The 21,868-nt window shown below is 32.9% G+C and overlaps 2 protein-coding genes across 5 annotated transcripts in view; one reads left to right on the top strand and one right to left on the bottom strand.

The window, feature by feature from the left end:
• The window catches only part of LOC115889664 (zinc transporter ZIP11), a 250,276-nt gene that overhangs the window by 81,724 nt on the left and 146,684 nt on the right, over window positions 1-21,868 (bottom strand). The window lies entirely within an intron of this gene.
• Window positions 1-21,868, top strand: part of LOC115889663 (excitatory amino acid transporter 3-like) — a 62,538-nt gene that overhangs the window by 38,092 nt on the left and 2,578 nt on the right. Inside the window, exons 1-9 of one of the 3 annotated variants that reach the window (XM_030909720.1) lie at window positions 1,714-2,128; window positions 14,821-15,084; window positions 17,005-17,218; window positions 17,274-17,316; window positions 17,440-17,479; window positions 17,547-17,789; window positions 17,850-18,021; window positions 19,805-19,955; window positions 20,029-20,207. In XM_030909720.1, coding sequence (XP_030765580.1) covers window positions 14,838-15,084; window positions 17,005-17,218; window positions 17,274-17,316; window positions 17,440-17,479; window positions 17,547-17,789; window positions 17,850-18,021; window positions 19,805-19,955; window positions 20,029-20,207 — 1,289 coding nt within the window. In that variant the 5' untranslated portion in view covers window positions 1,714-2,128; window positions 14,821-14,837. Of the gene's footprint in view, window positions 1-1,713; window positions 2,129-5,950; window positions 6,103-14,820; window positions 15,085-17,004; window positions 17,219-17,273; window positions 17,317-17,439; window positions 17,480-17,546; window positions 17,790-17,849; window positions 18,022-19,804; window positions 19,956-20,028; window positions 20,208-21,868 lie in introns of those variants that run through there. The other 2 variants (XM_030909722.1, XM_030909721.1) reach the window with 2 other exon arrangements.

Below are 21,868 nucleotides of genomic sequence, written 5' to 3'. Positions count from 1 at the left end.
AGAAACTCAATCAAATCTAAAATGCCACTTTAACTAAAGAAGAAAACATTCGACCAATGTGTACTACCAGTCATGACGTATGCATGCGAAACCTGGACTCTTAAAACGGATATTATAAGAAAACTACAGGTAGCACAACGCTCAATGGAACGAAATATGTTGGGTATAACCAAGAAAGACCGTAAAAGAATAGAGTAGATACGACAAAAGACCCAGGTAATTGATGTCATCCACAGAATCAATTTCCCCAAGTCGCAATGGGGAGGATACCTGGCAAGAAGGGCGGACAACAGATAGACCACAAATATTACAGCATGGTACCCGCGAGGAATTAAGAGATCTAGAGGAAAACCAAACCTGAGATGGGACCATGATATTAGGAAATTAGCAGGGATAACTTGGGCCCGCATTTAGCCAACAATAGACAAAAATGAGCCCAACTACATAGTTGAAAATAACTTAATGTTAAAATCTAGAACAAAGTCCAAACCGCTGTCAAAAAAATTATTTATTAGTGACCGGTTTCGGCAATTGAAGCCATCATCAGACCTTTGTCAAAAACAGCTGTTCGTTTGACTTTATACATAAAATTTCAATTTTTTTGGTTTGGACTTTGTTCTTGATTTTAACATCAAGTTTTTTATTGAATAATTGTTTTTTATTGTGAAAATGAACAAATTCTATAACATAATTGAAAAATGTCTGAATAAGCTGAGAATGATGATGGTGATTAATAACCTTCACAGAATTTTCTTATAACTAACTATTTACTGTCATTTTAAAAAACAGCATTTGAACGCCAAAAGTCAAACCGTAGTCAAATGAGAAATGAATCAACTCGGTTGATCAACTGACATTGATGACCATATTACATTTGCACGAAATGAATTATTCACATGACTTCAATAGTTGGCTTGATTAGTGTAAACGCTTAGGAACATTTTGTAACGTTTTTAGTTCGTTACATGTCTTTGTATATGATATATGATGTCTGGCGTATCATCACCGGGAAGTGATAACGTCCTTCCCTCTTGTTCAGGCCGGATAACTTATTTGACGCGCTTGGCGTAGTTCTAACGTTCAATTCTGATCACGACAGTCACGACAATCGCGACTATCCTGTGCTGCTCTGTGGGCATTCATTTTCAAAGTTTCGCGCTTCCGCGCTTAACTTCTCTTTGGCTTTGGCCGTTCTACTGTCACCATCAAAAAGGCCCTGCTTAGAGAAACTGCAATTATTTAAATCTGGCTGTATAATTTGAATCAGCTGCTATTTCGAAGCTACAGGTAAAAATGAGATATTATCTTTTTTGATTCGTTATTATTACTGCGTATTTTTAGGGTAGAGTTACGGATGTCCCAACCTAACTTGTATTTGTATTTTGCTGGCACGTTGGAGTTCGCAGTGGTAAGGTTTAAAAAAAAACGGTACAATTTCTGACAAAATACATGCGTTGTCATGGTGACATGTCGAATAAAATCATTTTGATTGGTTAAATGCTGCTAGTGTGAAATGTTCAAGAGAATATTTCTATCTAAAATTTTAAATAAATCCGATATATTATTACCTTTCGTTGAAGTGTAACAATTTCGATTAGATATTCGGCATTGAAAAAGAACAGAACCGCACTGCAGGTTGCGATATTTTTTCGATAACCTTCCTTGATCTAATTATTTCATTCCAAAGCCGAGAGCTTTAGCACACATAACATACAGTAAGATACGAACGGTTATTGGGTGAAATTGTGGCAATATAAAGTTATAACTTGTTCGAACTAGTATAGTCGAGTAAGTTTTCACTATAAATCTGAAATTGACGCTATATATAAAGTGATAAGAAACAAATGGATGAAGCAAAGCGATCGTATCATTTGAGGACTCTTCTAACTGAATAATAAATAAGTAATAAGTCGGTTTGCGGTGCGTGAAATACTCTTTATTGTCTATTATTTAAGCCAAGCATTAATTAAATTGCTTATCTTGATTTTATTTGTCGCGGCAGAGAGTTAAGATTTTTACGGTGTCGTAGAGATATAGTTGGTGTGCGTTCGTGAGACACGGATTGCAAGTCGACGGAGGCGTTGAGAACTTCATTTCTGCTAAATTGGCCCGCTTTGAAAGAAAACAGGTAATTAGCACTCATTTTACCGCGAGTGGATTAGCTTTAAACACCATCTTTATGTACAGTTCGGAAGCAGTCACCCTCATTATTTATTTCAACCGGGAAAATTAGATTTAGATAATTTAGATACCGTAAATTTTTGATTTTCTAAGTTTCACTGTTCTCTTCAGGATCATTTCTATTTAGTAGTATTTAAATAAATATATCATTATATCTCTTTTAACCTCCTTTTATCGCGAACACCAGAGGCAACGGAGACGTTTAAAATTTACACAATCTCAGACTAGGCTAGAAACGACCGCTGAAACGAGTGCCTTTAGTGTTGCTTGAGGGTCTGTGAAAATGACAATTAAACGGTGTAATCTTTCCTGCTTTATTATTCCTTCCTTAGTAATGGAATGTCGTCATTTCCGCCTGGAAAATTGTGATATATTTGGATAGGCTTACGAGGAAAGATATTCCTTGTTTCAGCCCTACTATTCCAGCTCCTACGCTTTCCAATATTCTTGGATCATTTGTATTCCAGGTTGCCTCAGCTTGATTTTTGTACACTATTTATCCATTGTTCCCTAACTGGTATAATTGTTATATTTAATTTGTTTTTAAAGCTATACCTTTTAGTTGTTGCAACTAGCGGTATTCCCAATAGTTTGCCTGCTTTAAGCTCTTGGATTAGCATATGTATCTGGCTTTATGTGCAGCTGGCAATGAGTTAACCATTCTGCACCAAAAGCTTTAGCGAAAACAATGTCTGTCTAGTTTCTAGTCCCTTAATAAATCCAAACTGCATCTATCCGCTGATTTCTTCACATTTATTATAGATCCTCCGATGAATTATTCTGAAGAACGCGTTAAGTGCATGACTCATAAGGCTAATAAGTCTAATGTGTTCACATTTCTTGGGGTCGTTTTTCTTGGGGATGACAACAAAGGTCGATTTAAACAAATCTTCCGGTAATTTGTTGGAGTCATATATTTTGTTAAACAGATGCGTTAAATGGTTTATATCAAGACGTTTTAAAATGCGGCATATATGTCATCATGCCCCGGAGTTTTACCATTTTTAATGGTCCAATAGCTTGTTCTACCTCAGATCTGATGATACTAGAGGCACATTTCAAGAGAGGCACATTTCACACACAAGTGTCTTAATTTCCTCCTCTTATACAATAAGTTTTTCTTGATCATTCATAAGTGATGTTAACGGTTTTTTTCTACTACTTCCAGTTATTGGTTATAGCTTGGTTATTTGTTTTAGCTTTTTATATAAATTAAAGCGTCTGTAAAGATTCCCAGCTTCTTCACATTCATTCGTGATCCAATTCACTTTGGCATTTTTTATTTCGTTTCTTATGATTCGGCTGTATTTTTTGTATCTAACGGTTAAATTTTTTACCAATAGACATTGTCTTTTATCGTGATCAAGGGCGGTTTCCGTTGCCATGTTTAAATTGGTTTTAAGTTTTTTCCAGATTTCTGCAGGTTTGTCTTCGGCGCTAGGATTATTTATCAAGCAGAGTTTTTCAAGCTTATTTCTCATGGTTTCCTTTGTGATTTGTTCGATTATACAACTCTATGTATATTTTTTCTATATAGAAGGATGTGATTAATAAGTGATTATCGCTTGGTGGCCATATTGTAATTGTCATTTTTTGATATATTAATTCAGAAGTCATTTCTGTCAGTTCCACAAAAATATCCCGTCAATTCTTATTACAAAATGGCAAAATGCTTAAGATAAGAAGGATATATGTACAGGGTGGGTCAAATTGGACGCTTTTAAAGGGAAACACCTTTTTCTATAGGAGACGAAAACTAATATCGATGTCTGGAGCTCAATTTTTATCAAAAACATGATGGTGAAAACCGCACATCGATATCTGTTACCGTTTCGGAGTTACGGGGTGTTTTTCAAAAATGTGCATTTTTAACAAATCGCTGTAACTTTTTTGCTATGGAAAATTTTGTATTTTTGTAAGCACATTTTCAGAGCATCTTTTTACGTAGAATTTAATGGTTAAGTATAATTTTTTTTAAATTGATAATTTAAGAGTTATCAACAGAAAAATTGATTTTTTATTTTGGATAACCTGTATATTTTTAATTAGCTAAAAAGAACTTAAAATTACCTTTCCAAAAATATAATATTTTGTTACTCCCCTTCGAAATACAGAATTTTTAAAAGTTTGGCACTTTTAACTAGTAGGTTTTGGACCCCTTATTGATGATCTGCCCCTAATGGAACTCGAAAACATATTTTTCCAACAAGACGAGGCACCGCCTCAGATTGCTGAAGTTATTAGCAAATTTTTGCAGCCAATTTCGGGAGTAATTGAATAGCTTACCGAGATCCCAGCCGTTGGCCGTCGACGCCGCCGGACTTAGAGCCTATGGATTTTTATCTTAGCGGAAGAATAAAGATTCTTATTTTTAAATTGCCCGTATAATCTAGACAAGAATTAGAAGTACGTAGCGGTTATGCGAGGATATTTTTCACCCTCACTGAGTTAATGAATTCCACGAGAAATGTTCTAAAACGGTCCCGTCTTTCCGTAGCAGAAGACGGTCGATATGTCGAACACCTGTAGCAAAATCTCATGTCTTGGTTTGCTATTTATTTTTATTCTTATTAGATATAGTTTAAATATGTTTCGATAATATTAAATATAGTTTAAATTGTTACAAAATTCTGCATCTCTCATTACAAATATTATTTGCGTTTTAATTCCTACTCACAGCTAGAATTTTTTTGCATTACAGCCGGCGTCGTTCAAAGCCTACTTATTCAAAGTGGGTGAGTTTTTAAAAACTCTATATCTCCAAGAGAAATCGAGCAAAATATCAAGTGTGCCATATTTTTTGAAAGGTAATTTTAAATTATTTTCAATAAATTAAAAACATACAGGGTGTCCCATATAAAAAATCAAATTTTCTGTTGGTAATTCTTAAACTATTAATTTTAAAAAAATTATACTTAAACCATTAAATTCTACGTAAAAAGATGCTTTGAAAATTTTCCATAGCAAAAAAGTTACAGCGATTTGTTAAAAATGCACATTTTTGAAAAACGTCCGAAATGAATACTCCGAAATGATAATAGATATCGATATGCGGTTTTCACCATCATGTTCTTGATAAAAATTGAGCTCCAGACACCGATATTAGTTTTCGTCAATAGATCTCCTACAGAAAAGGGTGTTTCCCTTTAAAAACGTCCAATTTGACCCACCCTGTACTTTATTTCGTTGTATAATCTTTTGAATACAACTCTATATTTCGGGATTACCTAATACTTTTGCCTGGCACTCAATGCGATACCGGCAACACTATTCGGAGTCGTAGTGTTGCCGGGTAACGCATTTCGTTTCAGGTAAAAGTATTATTCGGTAATCCCGAAACATCTTGTGGTATTACATTCGAAAGATTGATATTCTTGGCTAAACTGAATGAGCATATCTCCACGCTCGTTTTGCTCCCCAGTTCGAATGAGCCTGTTACCCCTGGAAGTACCGTTCCGTATTACCATTCTAGATTTCTACTAAGGAGCATTCTAAATCCTACCACAGTTTGTATCCAATAGGTTATGGTAACTGTTTTGACATTCTTCCATTTTTCACGGGAAATGATAGTAATTTGAACTAACATTTTAAAAATACCCTGTGGACTAATAATAGCTACTTTATCAAACATTAACACGTCGGAAGTAATTATGTTTTATTTTAAAGCATTGCGCGAGTTTAGAAAATTATAATAATATGCAATATATTTAAACATACGTACGTATTTTAAATAATACAAGCTTTAAATAGAATTCGACAATGGTGTCGACAGAACGTATGTTTATAAACAGAGTTAGTATAATAATTTAATTTGAGACATAATCTAACCTTAACTGATTAATAAAAAAATAGTTATTATGAGTTACATATTGATATAGTGCAATCAAAAGCGAAAATTCTGTCTGGAAAACTGGAAAAAAGGCAAGTACTAAAAAATAACAAATCATTAAGATTATTTTAAACTTTTTATGAAGTCAAAAGTTTTCTAATCCTAAAAACCCGTTTTTAAAAGTGATAGTAATGGTATTATAGCCTGTTTATTTTCTACAAAATCTATATTCAAAAAGAATTTTTACTGGAAAGAATTATACGCGCGTAATGACATCGATAATTTCAAAGGCACTCTGACTATTTTTTCAATCATGCGACACCTCAGAATATGTCCATTTTAAGTATAATAAATATTCTTAATAGACAACCTTTAGTCAATAAGTAAAGGAATTTATTTTTAGATATTATAAAATGTAATTGATGCAAAGGAATCTTTTCTTAATTAAACAATAAAATATTTATTAGCATTTAACAGTGCAAATTAAATGATTCATACACTAAATAATGTGTTGTATTAAACGAAGTATGTACTATACAGGGAGATATCTCATAATAGTAATAAGATATGTAATGTATTAAAAAAATGAAAGTACTTTAATAAATAGAAATGTCTTTCCTAGAGGTACCTATATGTAATTCTAATCTTAATTATTTAACATTTAAAGGTAAAGAAGATATGTATAAGTACAGAATGAATTTCAAATTAATTTTTTAATATTCCGAAATTGTTTATTCCTCAAAAAATGTCTCATGTCAAGTTTAGAAAAATTTAGATAATTTGCTGATAACTATTCCATTTATAAAAGTAAATTTCAAAAATATTATAATTTTAGACATTTTGATTAAATGAAATTTTTTGCTTTGATGTATGTTATCATAAAAATTTATTCAATCACAAAACCATAAAATAAATAAAATATAAGCTTTCAAGCCTTATATAGCCTCACAGAGTGTTAAGAATAAACATAAATTTATCATACTTGATAGAAGTTATTTATTATTTATTAGACGTTTTATTCATTGGCATGTCCACATAACCTGCATTTAATTTATGAAGACACAACTTTACCAGAATAATTTATATTCAACATAAATTGGATGAGAATTTGTACAAAAATATGTTTGTACAAAAGTTTGGAATATTCTGTAGAATTGTTTAAGTAAGAAATTTAAAAACCACTTTATAATCAAAGTGTATCTTTTCTCGACAGTTTGTTTTTTGGTACATCTCAATAGCTTATTTTTATTGTTGGAGATTTTGACGATTTTGAAGAAGCTAGTAATGATCATAATAACAATCTTAGTATGAAAAGAATTATTTTGCTTTTGGTCTACACACAGAAACAGTGTTTAATGTTTTTCTAATACCACTTTCACTAAAAAAAAGACATATTATTATTGTTTGTTCGTTTGTTGACAGTCTCTGTTAGAGATGGGTTTAAGTCTGACCTTGCATCGGCTATTATTGCTTTAATTGAACATGGTAGAGATCGACTTCTGGACTTAAAGCCATCTCTGCTAGAGCAACTGCCAATAAACTTTATTACTTACTTCAACGACGTTACAAAAATAAATAGACACTACTTCATAATTGTGTTGATTTGGACCAAAATCAATGCTAAAATTTCTGCAAATCATTACTGTCTTCTTCAAAAGGGAATATCTCCAATAAAAATCCTTAATGAAAAAGTAGTTCTTATTTTTTTACTTTGTTACACTAATCTGCAGGGTGTTTTAAACATTCGCCAAAATTACAATTTTTTTTTTGAGAAGCAGATGAGGACTTCAATTTTTAATTTAAAATTAAGACGAAAAAGTCAAATAATTTAGCTACAAATTGCTGCAAAAATCATCAAAATTAGCTCATTAGAATAAAATATAATGAACTGTAAAATACACGAGAATTTGACGGTGTCAGTAACCGACACTCCTTTCCGTGCTCTTTTATGTAACTCTCTGTTAAAATACTCTTCAATTTTCGCACCCTACAGAAACCTTCTTTCATGAATTAAACATATTAATAATACAATACACAATAATACACGTATAAAATAAAAGTATTTCAAAATAACAAAAAATTATATAAAATAACAGACAATATATATCTCATTGAATTACCTATTGTATTCGTACAAATAAAATCAAAATGTTTTGGTAATATTTAAATTTCGCACACAAAATAACCACAGAAAAAACTTTTCGACAAAAATTATCTAAATATATCATCATACAATTTTGTTACAAACTCAGTTAATACAAGCTTGATTGTATGCGCACAGGTTTTCTCGGTTTGGTCGTCCCTCTTTTTGCATAGAAACATCGGTAATTGCCTTGTTAACATTTAAGCATCGCCATTCCAACAAAACAGTGTTGGGTACTAAACAGGTTTGCCGGTATGCGCCATAACACCGAGGCAAATTAAAGGGTAATATTAATTTACTGGTTTGGCCGAAGAACAAATAAAAGAAATACTATTCCTTTTAATTTTCAGGAGATAACGACACTGAATAAATTTCAAATAAAATCATTAAGTTTTGAAAACGAGCTTTATTCGAATATTTCAATTAAAAGAACTTAAATATGTCGTAGTCTTTTTAGTTGACTCTTTAATTTGAAAGCTATATTACGGAGTATAAATCTTTCGACACCAAATAATTTACTTAGCTGTCATATCCTAAAGTACTTTTAAAAAAGGTGAAAAAGTTCATAGTAAAACATTCGCCAAAATTTACGTCAGACCTAATTAGCAAAGACAGAAAGACTGTGAGAGCTCTAACAAGGCATTGTAAAAGTTTAATAGGAATCTAAATCTGATGAGATTGATGGACAAAGCCATGTGCTGATTTCGTCATTTTGAAGAAAAAACGACATAATACATTTTATGTCAGTGCAAATGAGTCAATTCAAGCACACCAAAAGAGGCACGCCACAAGGAGGGGTATTATCATCTCTGTTGTACCTGATTATAATGAACGCGATCCTGACCACTCTGAGAAAGTAGGATCAGGATAAACGCATATTCAGACGTGGTAATACTGATCCAACGATGCCAAGGCAAAAACTTGCGGAAGAAATCAACCCAGACAAAACCGAACTCATTCTGTTGACAAGAAAATACAAGAAACCCAAGTTCACGCTACCAAAGCTGAAAGGGAATACGCTTGTAGGTACGTTCTAAGGAAACAATATTGGACTAAGTTCTAAGGGAACAATATTTAGGAACCATATTGAACTATTTTGGAAAAGAAACACGTAGGAAAGGATGATAGATGCATTCTATGCATGTAAGAAAATGATTGGAAAAAGATGGGGTCTGCAACGGTACTTTGTGCACTGGGTGTACACTGCTGTAGTACACAATCACGTACACAATCATACGCTGGGTGTACACAATCATGACCTATGAAGCACTAGTATGGTGAGAAGCGGTACTTAAAGAAATTAATAGAAAAAACTTCACAAAAAAGTACAGAGATTAGTAGTTGTAGATACAACTGGAGCAAGGAACAATACAGCGCAAGCTCCGCTAGAAGCAATAATTCTGGCCTTGCAACCAATCGACTGGCACGTAAAGGGTGCCAGGCAAGGTAAGTGCGAGGTGGTAAGATGGGAAGATTATGGTGCCAGGTGGTTAGATTAAGGGAATCCAATCTGTGGAACCAGACCAACTACAGCCACTCAAGGATATTGCCAATGAGAGGAAAAATGGTGGGGAATAAGAGTCCACATCTGGTAGCCCAGAAAACGGACTATACAGGGTGTCCCTTAATGACATGTTAATATTTAACGAGGTGATGGTTGGACCTATTCTAAGAAAAAAAATCATATAAACCTAAACATCATAACTTTTCAGATACAGGGTGGTAAAATTTTCTATTTTTTTTTTCAAAATATCTCTGATGTTTAGGGTTGCCAACCGTCCTCTATTCCAAAGGACAGTCCTCTTTTTTATCTCTTTTCTCTCACGTATTCATAAAGTCCTCTTTTTTACACCAAACTCAAAATCTAAAAAACTTTCGTCTATCGCCACAGTGCTTTAAAAAATTGTTAATCTGTGTCTTTCGCTACTCCCACTCGTTTGTACAGAAAAGAAAATATTCCAAAAATTTGTCGAATAATACTATGTTATGGTCTAAGAATCACCCCCTTAAATATTAGGATGTCATTAAGGAACACCATGTATGCTCACCAAACATGGTTTTTGGAGAAAAGATAAGAAAATCCTTTATGAGTATTTCGCCACTGCACTGCAAGAAAATCTACAAAATAAAATAATTATTTTTTGTAAACATTTCTGCGTTAAACCTAAACGGACACTGCTTGTCAGAAGTTATGTTTGCAGTTATACAAATTTGCCTAACAAAGAAAAAAATGCTTAACGTTTCGGAAAGTTTATCTCTTTCCGTCGTCGGAAGCAAAAAAATACAAAAATAAAGAAAAAAAACTATTTAAAATATTTAAATTCAACTATTCGAGAACACTTTACTTTTTTAAAACAGATACGTCTACAAGAAACCGTTGACGTTCTGTTAAAATGACATTAGGTTTGTTCCAACCAGCATTTCGGGATTGTTTCGAAATCGTACTCGAATCGGTTTTCTTGCACTTTGTTAGCATGCGCGGACTTCGAATAGTTTCGTGACGGAGCAAAAAGTATCAACGTTGGAACGCTTTGTGGATTGTTTTCGGGACTGTCAAAATGTCACGCGTGCGTGTATCGATCGGTTTTTGGTTTTTGTTCGAGGAAACAAGAAAATGCGATTAAAGCTTACCTAAATATTGCTCATTTTTCACCCTTTCACAGGCAGCAACTCCAAATTGTCACTATCTGAAGTGGAGGTAAAGAAATCGGTCATACCATCGCCACTCATCCTTAATTATTATCTATAGATAATTATGAAAGTGTACAACTTAAAATTTCCAAACGATTTACTCCATACAACCTCACAAGCAAAAGTATAACAAGGGTATAACGCACACGTATTCGAATTCGTAAAAAATAACCAATAGAGAAGCATGAGCCGGACGCCGAACCGGCTGTTAAAAATCGATAATCCTTGCCAATATGCTTTAATGCGCAAGTCAACCCACACAGTTCTCAATTTGGACCATGTACCGAAATTACCGTTCTGAAATCGTAACTAAACGATCCCAAGGTAGGTTGGTACGCAAATAGGAACGTCCGATAACCGTCAAATCTCGGTTGGAACACATTTGAATTACTGAGCACGAGCGTGATCGTTCGGTAACGGTTCTGCGGCGGGTTGGAACAAACCTATTATATCAAGTTAAACTTCAAAATTAACAATTACTACCTGATAACAATTACTTTAATAAGGCAAAACCAAAAAAGAAACTTTCCGAAACGTTAAGCATTTTTTTCTTTGCTAGATTTTTTAGAAAAGATAAAGATTTGCATCCCGACAAAAGAAGAATGGGAAAGCAACCTAGTAATGAATACTCAAGAGATAGCAGTCTACACAGATGCTTTCGTGATTTCAGAAGGCACAGGTATAGGCATCTTCCCAGAAGAACTAGGCCTCCGACGATCTCTAAGGCTATCGAATGGCTGCAATGCTCCACAAGCAGAGATTTATCTGCTTGAGATAGGACTGGAGAATTTAACCCAGGGATCAGAAGAGCACCAAAATAGATGTGAAAAGGCCCCGGTGGAGCAGGCCTATAGCCACTTCAAAAACCTAATCTAATCTAAAGTACTTTTAATAATATTTTTGATTACATGTTACATTTTATGATGCTGATTTTCCTCACACATAAAAGAAAAACAGCAATATGAAAACAAAATTAATACTATGAGATTTTGTTGTTAATAGAGTTATAAATAATTTCGTAAAATTTATACGACTGCAATAAATGATAAAAGTTTGTTTATTTTAACAAAAAAAAATCTCTGTTTTGCTTTAAACAATCTACATCTACATCCTTAAATTTGATTTCGTATAAAAGTGTTCCTTATCGACGGAAAATCTTCAACAGAATAGATTTATTTATTAGTCTAATTTCCCATCTTATCACGAATTAGAAGGATTAAAAATCAATATAGGTATTTAATAGCACTAAAACTGATTTGTACACAAGATAGTAAAATATTACCTTGAAATAGTTGTGGGACGCTGATTTTTTTGATTTGTTAGGTATTTGCTTGACATACCGTGTCATGTTGGAAGTACGGTTTCCAATTTTCGGGATCGGAATCCCGGGATTCCGGGTTCATTATCAGAATGAGAAATTTAATCTAAATAAATACTTAGTAAAAATGCAGGTACATAATCAAAAAGAAAATGAGGAAAGAGCTTTATTAAAATGGACAAAACAAAAAAAAAGTAAAAAATACAATTCTTGTTGCAAATCAAAATAAAATAGAGCGTATGTTGTTACAGTATGAACCCCAAGGTATCCAGTTGAAACACGTCAATACCCCGGTATTCTGCCATCCTTCCCCTACATGAGCTGGTGCATCCAATTCAGGAACAACCTTTATACCCCTCACCCTACCATACTCAACAGTATCTCTTACAGTTTGGTCATCATAAGTTTTCTTCGCGCTGTACGCACCAGCTTCAAAAAGCTCAGGCCTGGATTGAGATACATATGGAAAGCTTGCTGTGTCAGTAATATGCCAGTGAAATGTATTTAACTTCGAAGCAGCCATGCCTTTGAGGGTTCTTTTAATAGCTTTGGGTGTTATGAAGTTTCTGGAGGTGTCTAATACTATTCCTCTCCATTTATATTTGGACCCATCAGAAATACTAATATTGCTGGGTAGAAGAATTCTGTTTCTTATATCATCAAAAACTACAAGCTGGGTAAGAGTCTCAAGTCCATGTCTAGCTCCGAAATATGTTGTTGAATTTACGGTTACTTGAATAACATTATTTTCTTCATCAAACACAGCAGTAAGATTGTAATTTTCATGTATCAATTTTTGGAGTATTTGATTCAACATCTGAGATATTCAAAGTTATATTTACTGAAATTAAGTTTGAACTTGTTGATTTTTGAGAAAGAATCTACAAGGTTTCAGTTCGTTGATTTGATAACGAAATATGTCGATGCTCTTATTAACCAAGTCAGTTATCGAAGAATTTGGAAATGGACTGAATATGAAGTTACTGGAATTTATTTCGGTTAAATTTAAAATGCTGACGTTTCCAGTGGGTTTGGGCCATAGACCTGCTGAATCTAGGCAACGTACGTTGCATTCTGGTAAACTCAGTAGTGGATCGGTAGTGTTATTGGTGATTTCTTCTTTGACGCAGTAGCTTTCTTGTCATTTGTAGTAGTAAGCTGAGTAAAGACAACTTTTAGATATTGACAGATATTGACGTTCTGCTTAGTATAAATAAAATATAATCTTTAAAATACTAAAGTGTATAAAGTCGAATTATTTTAGATTGGATATTTACATTTTTCGACATTTCCGGGATCCCGGTTTAGAAACCCTAATTGGAAGCAAAGTTTCATTGAAAAATTACCAAAGGTTATACCATCAATTTTATAAACTTTAATCTCATTAAATTTTTAGTATTTTTATATTGAGACAAAAATTTGAAAAAATACTTTTTGTAAAATTCCACTGGATTAGAAACCAAACGGAAACTACGTTATAAGTGGCTTTTTGCTCGTAAAAAATCGTCTTACCAACAAAAAAAATCTTCACGTTTCAGAGTGAATCTTCCCCCGTCATCAGAATTAAACAAAAATAAAGAAAATCTAAAATGTAAAAAGTATAATTGCAAGTAAATAGTTCAGATTTTGAGCTGAAACGTCTTTTAAACCCGTTGTCGTTCTGATAATCAGATATTACATAGAGATACAGATTAACAATTTGATTCTACCTAATATGACAACTCAAGGAAGGGGGACACAATAGATCTTTAAGGTCGCAGTGATTAATCCCTCTCCCACTGATTTTACATTCATTCTACCTAATAACCGTTTCCTGATCAGGCAAGTTTGTCAAACGAGGGAATCCCTGTAAATCTTTTTTTGAAACCTGTTTGTAATAATCTCAATTGACACGTTGGCTATAAAAAGCTCAACATTTCTGTATATGATTATTTTTTTAACTAAAATTTATGTTAAGTGGTGTTATTCGTGTACAAAAATAAAGAAGCAATAGCCATATTATATCACTAACATCCGCTAATGTCTGAGCAATATATTTGCATATGTCGGCGTTATACATTATATTGCAATCCGTAATTCCCTGAAATGTCTAGTCGTTTTACGTATTGCCAGAAAAGAGCGAAACTCTTCAATTGGCGCATGGTTTGATTGTGTATATCAGTCATTCCCTGTAATAACGGAATTATTTCAGTGAGGGTCGTAATTAAGTGAATCATCTCAATTATCCTGTTTGACGTTCTTTTTAAAGCGTTTACATCTATTAAGGGCATATTATGTAGAAATAAATATGTTACCAAAGATTTAAACTTATTTTTGAATGAAAGATCTGGAATGATTAGTACAAAATAATTTGACAGTTGCCAGTTTGATTCAAATATTTTCAATATTTAGTAAGATTCTGGATTTGAATATGCTATTTTACGTTGAATTTCTATTCTAGAATGTTTAGAGGATGTCACTGATTTGCTGTAGACCACAAATATTAAAATTAAACCATTTGACCTCGTGTGCTATCAATTGCGGCAGATGGCGGAGTTTCAAAGCAAATCGCCGTTCTTGAGTTACAAATTGTGTAACTACCCCGAGTTTGCTTAATTTAGAAACTACTTCCGTAATTTGATTACAAAAAGTATATTTACTTGACTCTTTTATTTTCAGATTAGTTTCCTCATATAATGCATCATAATTTCGATGCAGTCGAAGAACCGCCACCGAAAAACAAGGTTGTCCACTTTTTCAAGTCGAACTTCCTGACATTGGCCACGTTTGGAGGAGTAGTTATTGGAGCAGCTCTAGGTTTTATTCTAAGGGGAGTAAAAGATGATTGGACGGAGAGAGAAATCATGTATGTGGGATTTGTTGGAGATGTATTCTTGAGAATGCTTAAATCTCTAATTATTCCTCTTATTATCTCATGTTTAGGTAAGGATTCTATCAAAATACATACAAGCATGTAAAATTACGCAATTTGCCCAAAAACAAAACAAATTTCACATTTCGATTGCACCTTATTTTGTTCTACAAGATGGCGTTATCACATTTTTTAACCGATATTTTGTCTTTGAGTTGCGATTATTTTTTTTCAAATACTGCCCTGGATTTAGCTTTTAAAAAAAGCGCTTAAAGTCCATAATAAAGGATTTTAAGAGCTTCTGAAGCTCCAAAAACAATTATGTATCGCATGTATTCGAAAAAATCATGAACAAAAACATGAATACTAATTTAAATAACAATAAACCCCAAAAATACCAAAAATTTATTCGATTCTTTCTCCTCACTTCACCAGTCCCTTTTTTCTTTAGCGACTCTTGATATAGGAAAATTATATTTTTCATTAAATTCATAAACAACACGACAATAACCAATATCATATTTTCGTTGCATTGCACTAAATAAATCGTGTGGTTCTTAAAATCGATGCTAAAAAATATTACGTCAAAATCAAAATTAATAATAATCGTCTCTCGAAGATTGTCGTCGGTAGTTATGCCAATGTAGACGTAGTAGCCAAAACAGTACTGAGAGAATTTTCAGGTCAGGGCTTGGAACACCCTCAAAAAGAAAATTCTTCCCACTCCTCAACTCCCAGTGGATGACATACCAAGAATGTACAACTTTCAGAAACACTTCACTGTAGTATTGAGCAATAAAAAGGAATGGAAGAAAGAAACGTTTGCTCAGCATGTAAAAGACCATACCATAACGTGGTATACTGATGCTACCAAAACTAAAGCAGGGACAGGAATAAGAGTATTTGGGTCGAAAACTAAACACTCCGAACCAAAGGGCACATTGGCACAATTAGGCAAAGAAAATAAAGTCCTCTTACTCCGGGTGCCCGCTAACTAAGGGATAGAAAGCAATGAAAAAGCAAACGTTCTAGCTAGAAAAGGAACGAACAATTTTTCGTCAACTTTGGTACGGCTGATGTCGAAGATGGAGAGCAGGCATCTATGGAGTCGTTTCCGATACTGGCTTTTGTCAAAACTCTGAGACTGTATGATGAGTTATAAGTCGCCATGACTCAAGAAAGGGGAAAAGGGAACACACAATAAATCTGCAAGTTTGCGGTGATTAATCCCCTCCTAAACATTCTACAACCTCTCAAAGAATGAAAATTAAATTATATTACCATAGAGACACCTTTTAACTTTTAGGACTTTAAACTTTCTAACTAAATATAACGGTATAAAAATGTGGAAAAGTAGAAATCGGATTAGCTATTTTAGAACACTGATGAACAATGAACGAACTATTATGAACAATGCATGATTCCCAAAATGTTAATAGTACAGTTTGTTTCTCTTGGAAAGACGATACGGAAACATACTACAGTATGTCTCCAGAACTATGTATACAATTTTTTTAGGTGTCATATACAGTGCATTTAAGAGGTCCTAACCTTTTAGAACTGGAAATAAAAAATCTAGGTCCCTAAAAAATTAAATTAATGATGGTATTAATTAAATTATGATGGAAACGAAACATCCGATTAAAAATCTAATAACATCAACTTGTAGAGCAGAAGAAGCAGCAACAAGAATATGCAATTTTTATTATCCCCTTTTAAAATAGAATCAGAAAAAAAAATAAAAATAAAATAGTTAGTAGTAAGTAATCGTTTTTTTTCTGTAGATTTTGAAACATTACGTTATAATGTTCAACAAGACGCAAACTTCTATATTAACGATCTTTGCATGTTTTCTGGTGTACGGGATATTTTTGTATAGAACAACGTGTACGGTAAATTCAGTTCAACTGATATTGGTTATTTTTTACCAAAAAGAAAAGAAATATCAAAAATCATTACATCATGTCATAATGTTTACATGTATCTTTTAGTATCTGCTATAGCGAGCTTAGACCTGACATTATCCAAAAGAGTGGCAGCAAGAGCCATAGCCTATTACTTAACCACAACATTCGCTGCAGTCGTTCTGGGAATAGTTATAGTGGTAACTATCAGACCTGGAGTAGGAAGCGATGGACAAAGTCTCAAAAACTCTACCGTCAGCAGTGATACCACGACAGTGGACACGTTATTAGATCTCGTGAGGTTGGTACCATTAATTTAATTTACTTAAAGAGATTTAACTTTAGTTTTCCTTTAGGAACATGTTTCCACCAAATATTATTGAAGCCTGTATATTTCAAGTAAGTATTAAAATAAGTTCAAGTAATTTTAAGGTTAATTTTTATCTCCTAAAGAAATTACTATTCTTGTTAATAACAAAAATTTCCTGAATAAATAATATTGTCTATTTCTTTCTCACTTAGCATCAAACACAATTAACTAATGATGATGAAAATAATACCGGTAAGTTATTAAACAATTATTACCTTGAATATTGGACATTTATTAATATCAATGTTATATATTTTAGATATTTATTCATACTCCATTTCAACGAAAACTACCCAAACCACAAACATTCTCGGCTTAGTAGTCGCATCAACCGTAATAGGGATAGCTTTAGGCCAATGTGGCAAAGAGACTGAAACCATAGCGAACTTTTTCCATAACCTTATGGCAATGATGATGAAAATTACGTCATGGGTCATACGGCTCTCTCCCATAGGTATTATGTTCTTGGTAGCATCGGAAATATTAGAAATGGATGACTTAGGTACTAAAAGTTGATCAAATATCTTTTTAATTGAGATTTTATTTTAATCAAATATTTTAGCATCTGTAATGAGTTCTTTGGGCAAGTATTTCATGACAGTATTAGTGGGTCTGTTCATTCAGGGATTTGTGGTGTTGCCATTACTGTATTTTCTCTTGACCAAGAAAAATCCTTTCACGTTTGTCAAGTGTCTTGGACAAGCTTTGGCAACAGCTTTTGGAACAGCATCAAGGTAAGAAAAGTAAATTACATTTTTAAAAGCTTCTTTTACAAGAATAAATAATATACCTGTATGTTATTAAAAATAGATAAAAACTGACATATATAATCTTCAATTAAATAATATAAACGAAATATAATCAAAAATTATTATTTATCTAGAAAAACTGAAAATATTAGTTTTCGGAGGGCGGTGTAATGAGGAGAATGAATGGAATGTTTTTTTTAGTATTAACTAAATTATTATTCATGGTTCATTGAGATAGACTCATTATACACATAATCAGTTATTACAAAACGTGCTCTTGTCTTATTGAGTCGTTAGTTGTTAAAACAAACACCTCACCAAAACTAATACCTAGTAATAATGGAAACGAATTGATTTTGCCATAAAGAGGCGTTTTTATTTTTTTTTCTAAAACGGTATGGAAATTTGAAAAAGTATAAACGGAAATAACCATTTTAGAATAAGCAGAATATTATTATGAACAATACATTTTTCTCAAAAAATTAACAATAAAATGTTTATCCTCTTATAAAGAAGATCCGGCGACATACTGTATAGTACTTAGATCCACAAATACGAGAGATACATGGAAACCAAAGCGGCATACTTACTATGACCTTGCCACAATTAGACCGATGTATTCTCTTCATTCTTGTCTATAACAAACTGTATAAAAACCCATAATTAAATAAAGGAGTTCCCACAATTACTCTACCATGAGAAGGGAAATGCATAACCTGTTCTATGTGACAATTTCTTGGGTTTTCACTCACAACAAATTCATATTATAATGGTGTTATTGTTTAGAATATTATATATAAAAATACAGTTACTAAAGCACTGAGATGTAGATAAAATTTTAAAATATTTTAATATTAAACGGAATACATCTACTGCATGATCAAATAAATTTATATGCTGAATATAAAACTTAAACATTTGTAGACTCTGTAATACTAGAACAATTTTTGTAGGGCAGGGTGTCGACTTTCATTGTAGACCTCGACACAGCGATTGTAGACCACGACACACATTCTCAACAATGTTGAGAATGTCACAGGCGCAGATTTGAGGTTAGGTTTGACATTAGAAGAGGAGTGATTAATTCCCCTCCCCCATTTAATTGATTAATGATTACTCATATCTCCGGATATGTTTGGATATAGTTTGACTTAGACTATCCTGTGAATTTCACAAGCGGGTGTATCTTGGTTCCCTTTGTTCAATTAATTGCAGTAGATTAGACTTCAGGTCTATAATTATGAGTTATTAAAAATGTTGAAATGTATAAGTAGTACTATTTAACCTTATGCATTTTTCCTTCTTGTCAAAATAAGCACCATTTTTTCAAAAATATATTCAGGTATATTTGTAACTCTTGTTAAAAAAAGGTGAAAAAGCCTTTATTACTTGACTTGATTCAGAAACTAAGGATATACACACCTCTTCGACTGTTAGTTGAATATTTATTATACTCTCCAAAGTGAGAATACTAAAAGCTATCTTGATTATGATATCTCTGATTATGATTCAGCATTCAAACCACTCAGCGAAGAAGAAGATCATTTTATTATATTTTTGCTTAGCTGAAAATGTTTGTTCTATGTTTTTAATAAATGTTCATTTTATGGTTTTAAGTTTTAATCATATAACTTATTAATTTAACTATAGCTAAAATTGTTGTACCCAATTATTAGCTGTCGACATTGACGACGTCACTTTCAAAGTCGACATCGACACCATACTTGAGACGTCATATTTGTCACTATATGTTCTTAACATTTTACAGTACTGCCACCTTACCCATTACCATCAAATGCTTGGAAGAAAAACTGGGAATCGACCCTAGAATCACCCGCTTCACATTACCAATTGGTGCCACCATCAACATGGACGGTACAGCTCTATACGAAGCCGTAGCTGCTATTTACATAGCTCAGGTTAGTTAAGAATGCCTCGATGCATTCGAAAGTCGAGTAAATTCATCCTCAGTACTATTCTGAATGTTTATAGGTACGCGGAATGGCTTTGGATATCGGAAAAATTATCGCCATAAGTATTACGGCTACCGCTGCGAGCATAGGAGCCGCAGGAATACCACAAGCCGGTCTGGTTACTATGGTAATGGTGCTTGATACCATAGGACTACCGGCGGAAGACGTCAGTTTAATATTGGCCGTAGATTGGTTGTTGTAAGTATCAAAATATCTACGGGAATAGTGTGAATGAGATAAATTTAACTCCTTAAATTCAAATCAAAATTGTCAAAAATCCAAACCAAACCAAACCAAACCAAACTATAATCCAAGTTTTATCCAATCCAATTTATATTTATATGCTATCAAAAATTTTACTCCCTAAAAAAACCTGTAAAGATTTTTACTTCCAAATTTAGGGGAAAACCTCTAAGTTGGAATCAAATCAAACTTTTGTCACCTAGTGGTATTCATCCATCAGTGTACAGGGTGGGTCAAATTCGACGCTTTTAAATGGAAACACCCTTTTCTATAGGAGATAGACGAAAATTAATGTCGGTGTCTGGAGCTCAATTTTCATCAAAAATATTATGGTGAAAACCGCACATCAATATCTGTTACCGTTTCGGAGTTACGAGGTGTTTTTCAAAAATGTGCATTTTTAACAAATCGCTGTAACTTTTTTACTATGGAAAATTTTGTATTTCTATGAAAACTTTTCCAAAGCATCTTTTTACGTAGAATTTAATGGTTTAAGTATAATTTTTTTAAAATTAATAATTTAAGAGTTATCAACAGAAAAATTGATTTTTTATTTGGGACACCCTCTATATTTTTATTTAACTGAAAGGAATTTAAAATTACCTTTTTAAAAATATAGCACACTTGATATTTTGTTACAATCCCCTTCAAAATACAGAATTTTTAAAAGTTCGCCACTTTTAACTAGTAGGCTTTGGACCCCTTATTGATGATATGCCCTTAATGGAACTCGAAAACATATTTTTCCAACAAGACGACGCACCGCCTCTGAACGCTGAAGTTATCAGCAAATTTTTGCAGCCAATTTTAAGAATAATTGAATAGCTAACCAAGATCCTAGTCGTTGGCCATCGAGGCCGCCTGACTTAGTGCCCATGGATCTAATCCTATGGATATATTTGCGGAAGAATAAAGGTTCCTTATTCTTTCGTATAATCTAGACAAGAATTAGAAATACTTAGCAGTTATGAGAGGGTATCTTTCACCCCTACTGAGTTAATGAATTCCGGGAGAAATGCTTCAAAAACTACCCCGCCTGTCCATAACAGAAGACTGTCGATATGTTGAACACCTGTAGCAAAATCTCATGTCTTGGTTTACTATTTATTTTTATTATTATTAAATATAGTTTAAATGTGTTGATGTTGGTTAAATATATTTTAAATTGTAATAAAATTCTGCATCTCTCATAGCAAATATTATTTTCGTTTTAATTGATGTTTACAGCTAGAATTTTTTTGCATTACGGCCGGTGTCGTTCAAAGCCTACTTATTTAAAGCGGGCGAATTGTTATATACTCTATATCTCGAAGAGGAATCGAGCAAAATATCAAGTGTGTTATATTTTTGGAAAGGTAATTTTAAATTCTTTTCAATAAATTAAAAATATACAGGGTGTCCCATATAAAAAATCAAATTTTCTGTTAATAATTCTTAAATTATTAATTTTAAAAAAATTATACTTAAACCATTAAATTCTACGTAAAAAGGTGCTTTGGAAATGTTTTAATAAAAATACAAAATTTTCCATAGCAAAAAAGTTACAGCAATTTGTTAAAAATGCATATTTTTGAAAAACACCCCGTAACTCCTAAACGGTAACACATATCGATATG

This window comes from Sitophilus oryzae, unplaced genomic scaffold (genome assembly GCF_002938485.1).
Source record: "Sitophilus oryzae breed Bouriz unplaced genomic scaffold, Soryzae_2.0 scaffold_818_pilon_pilon, whole genome shotgun sequence".
Lineage (NCBI taxonomy): Eukaryota > Metazoa > Arthropoda > Insecta > Coleoptera > Curculionidae > Sitophilus > Sitophilus oryzae.
This window is presented reverse-complemented; position numbering and strand designations above follow the sequence as displayed.